The sequence below is a fragment of the Morone saxatilis genome, unplaced genomic scaffold (assembly GCF_004916995.1).
Source record: "Morone saxatilis isolate NCDOM2014 unplaced genomic scaffold, NCSU_SB_2.0 Contig19, whole genome shotgun sequence".
NCBI lineage: Eukaryota > Metazoa > Chordata > Actinopteri > Moronidae > Morone > Morone saxatilis.
The window spans coordinates 9,338,366-9,342,121 of NW_023339751.1; the positions used below are offsets into that span (position 1 = coordinate 9,338,366).

Below are 3,756 nucleotides of genomic sequence, written 5' to 3' on the forward strand. Positions count from 1 at the left end.
TTTTTACATTTCACAATGGAAACACATTCAAATTATTAAAATATGCTTTAGAAAATGGTGAACAGTCAATATAACATAGCCTATACCTACTGTATGACATCCCTTGTGACTCAAGTATGGGTGATTAAACCCTTTAAAAAGATTCACATCATATTAATTCCAGCTGTATAATATTCCAGGGATAAGAGTCTGACACAAATATGATTGAGTAATGTTTGCACTAAAGGTTGGGAGATAACAGAGGGTGTAGCTCAGTAAGCTATCAGTCAAAGAATTTATATAATTCTTTATTTTACTGGGTTTGGCCTGATGCTGGACAATCAGACGTTGGATGCAGGAAGGTTTAATTTCAGTGTGTTAAAAGGGCTTGTTTTTAATCACTTTATTTGGATTTAACTGTGGGGCATTAGTGTGTGTCCAAAGGTTGGGGTGCAAAGACAAAGAGGCCAGTAAAAACCAACTAACATTTACTTGTAAAATCACTGTTAAACACTTTTAATTATTTTAAATTATATTTTATGAACCAATACTTTTACACATCATACATACATATATACATATAATACTTTATAATAAAAACAGCAGCGTGTATCTCTCAAGTAAGCTTCTAGTCACGTTTACATCAGTATAGTATCACAGCATTTGAGTAAATTAGTTACTTTCCGTCGCTGCTGCTTGATGACTGACAAGTGTGAGTGCAAGCTGTGATACATCAGCTCGTTCATTTGTCGTCTGTCACCCAGTGACACTGCTAAGTGGACACTGACAGCACTTTTGACAGATTGATCCATCACAACAGTATTTGTTCTTTTCAAAATCAAGTCATAAATGTCAAAAACTGTGCTACATTCATTATATCACGATTGTGGGGAAAACAAACAAACAAACAGTTACATCTTAACTTAATTAACCTGCACTACATAATTACACTTGCAATTGTGACTGTTGCTGCTGCTGCTGCACAAGTGCACTCTGTTCATTGTTAATGCTGCTCATACTGTATATATCTTGTTAGCATATATATATATATATATATATATATATATAGTTATTTTTTATATCCCTGTACATATTTACATCACTCTGCACGTTACTGCTTTTTTACTTCTGGTTAGATACTAAACTGCCTTTCGTTGTCTTAGTACTTGTACTTTGTGCAGTGACAAAGTTTATTCTAATCTAATCTCACATAATTCAATTTTAATAAAACCTGAAATTACCTCACACAAGTGATATATGTGTAGGTCCAGAGGGCGTTTGCAGTGTGTACACTTCTGTTAACTGTTCGTCAATAAAACTGAATTGAAGTGACCTTTAACAGAAAATAATAATAATAATAAAAAACCTGTGATCACAATCAAAATTTTAAAAAAGTATTTATTCACAAAAACATCACAAAACATTTCTATAAGGACACAGTATGTATATCTCCATTAGAGTATTGAACTGGCTCAGCAACTAATTTTTAAAAATCACATCATTATAAATGAAAAACAATCCGACTCAATCACTTAAACACAGTTACACAGTAGTGGTTACTACTTTATGACAAACAAACAAACAATAACAAATAATAAAGGATCAACATACACTATTGTCAAAGCAGTTTTCCATGTTTCACAGTAACTTAAGACCATTGTTGAACGGTTGATAGTCCCCAGAAGTAACACGTTTCCATGGTAACCAGGGACTAAAAGCTTTAAAAAAAGGGAATATTTGAGAGGATTTATGTAAACCCTCTGAAAACAAAGCAAGATGAACCTGTACAAGAGGAATACTGTAAGGTAGAGACTGAGGGAGGGTTTGTGTCCAGACGCCGTCCAGTATTTAATTAATAACTTCACAGCTTTTCACTCCAGGTCGTAGTTGTCATACGACAGCTGCTTCAAATGTGTGATACTATCTGGAATTAAATCACACACACATAAAAAAGACAGAAACAATTACTAGTGACATGATAAAGGTTTTAGCATTTAACACAGAGATTAGCATTAAATAGCTTACCCAGCACCCACTGCTCAGACAGGATCCTGCTTCCCTCTGGTCTCCTGCCGCTGTACTTCCCTATGCAGATGCCCGCCTGCCGCACAGTTTTGCAGACTGTTCCTCCACAGAGTTGGATCAGCTCCACCAGACTCTGAGTGGGCGGCTGGGAGTGCTGGGACACAAACATGGCGGGCTGGCTTTGGAACAGGTCCTGCTGGTGCTCCCCGGCAGACAGGTGCCTCTGGAGGCGACAGATCTGGGAAGACACGCCGACAGTTAAATACCGTACAAATGAGCTGTTTTCAGAGAGGAACAATCAGGTTAAAGTGACACAGAAGTTGATCACTAAAAGAACAAACAGCTGCTCAATGCACAAACTCATGATAAGCTTTCAACATCTGCCTAGTCCCACTTTCCAGAAATAAGAAAGGAATACTTTGACATTTTCATATCTATCTAGCTAAATACGTATAAATAAACAATAATAACTAATAAATAAGTTAATTTAACAAAGACTGCAAACAGCTGTTTGAAGGTTAAAAAGAAAATCTCCCTAACAGCCTCCCTAAAGCTCTCTAATTAGCACATTGTATCTCGTTTGTTTAATCCGTGCAGAAGCCGGAGTGTAAAGACAGTAATTCGCCGTTTTAAAAAGGGGGGATTATGTGTCGGACTGTTTCTTGGCTGGGACCAGTTGCTAGGCAACCGGTGGAGACTGCGGCAAGTTTCTGGTCTCTGCCAATAATCAATTTAGCGATAATCTGCGATTGGGATTTTTCCAGTAAGTAGGTATTGTTGTTTGTAATTAGTTTGTTTGTTTCAAGTCAATATAAATGTCCCATTAGCAATTATTCAGAATCAGTTGCAGATGTTTTCAATTACTGACTAATTAGACCTCAAAGTCAGACTGAAACTGGGTGGAGCAAACTCTGTGAATGAATAACAATGGCCGTTTTTTTACATCAGACATTTTGACTTTAGTAGGAAAAGCACAGTCGTTACTAATAACATTAAAGAGGGCTCAGTTCTATTTATGTGTCCCAGTAAACTATGACAGTGTGACAGTGAGCCAGGATGCAGAATACCAGGACCCTGAAACTGAAGCAGCTAAATGGAATTCAGACATCATTAATTATAGTATGCACCTGTGCTTTTTCTACTATGACGTGTCAAAACACCCACACAGCTCTGAGAAGAGGTATAATCAGGCAACGCAGGTGAAAACACCTGCATTGGTAGACTATCGGAGTGTGACTAAATGGCCATGCACACCAACAACAACTATAATGATAACATGTGAGCATCTGAACTACGTGATCCAGCTGTGTTTGCAGCTTAAAAGGAAACTAGTATATATATATATATAGTGATACAGCTGTAACAAAAAGAACACCAGAAGGATAAGATAAGTTCTTCAAAGACGAGAGGAGTTAAGGAAATCAACATTGAGCTGTGTTGTCTTATGAAGAAAGTATTTTATTCATACTTTGTAAAAATAATGTACCAAAAGGACATCAGGGACATTCTTCATGTGTGATTTGCAGCCTAATGTTATAAGTTTTATATGTTGTACACCACAATATCGTTCATCAAATGGCTCTGAAAGTGATCCTGAAAGTTTGCCACGGTTGTTGTCGTTATAGTTGCGGTGTGGGCGGTTTTTAAAAAGATAGTCATTGTCATCGTTGTTGGTTGTAGACGGCCCTTTACAGTGAATTATGAGTTGAATGAATGCCCTCACTAAACTCATCAAAATAAGTCTGTTCTGAA

At 36.9% G+C, this 3,756-nt stretch overlaps 1 protein-coding gene across 1 annotated transcript in view; it reads right to left on the reverse strand.

The window, feature by feature from the left end:
- Window positions 1–1,382: 1,382 nt before the first annotated feature.
- mcph1 (microcephalin 1) overlaps window positions 1,383–3,756 on the reverse strand; it is a 30,016-nt gene continuing 27,642 nt past the window's right edge. The window contains exons 14-15 of the mRNA XM_035664058.1: window positions 2,005–2,242; window positions 1,383–1,903 (exon numbers count right to left, since the gene is read on the reverse strand). Coding sequence (XP_035519951.1) covers window positions 1,851–1,903; window positions 2,005–2,242 — 291 coding nt within the window. The 3' untranslated portion in view covers window positions 1,383–1,850. The remainder of the gene's footprint in view (window positions 1,904–2,004; window positions 2,243–3,756) is intronic.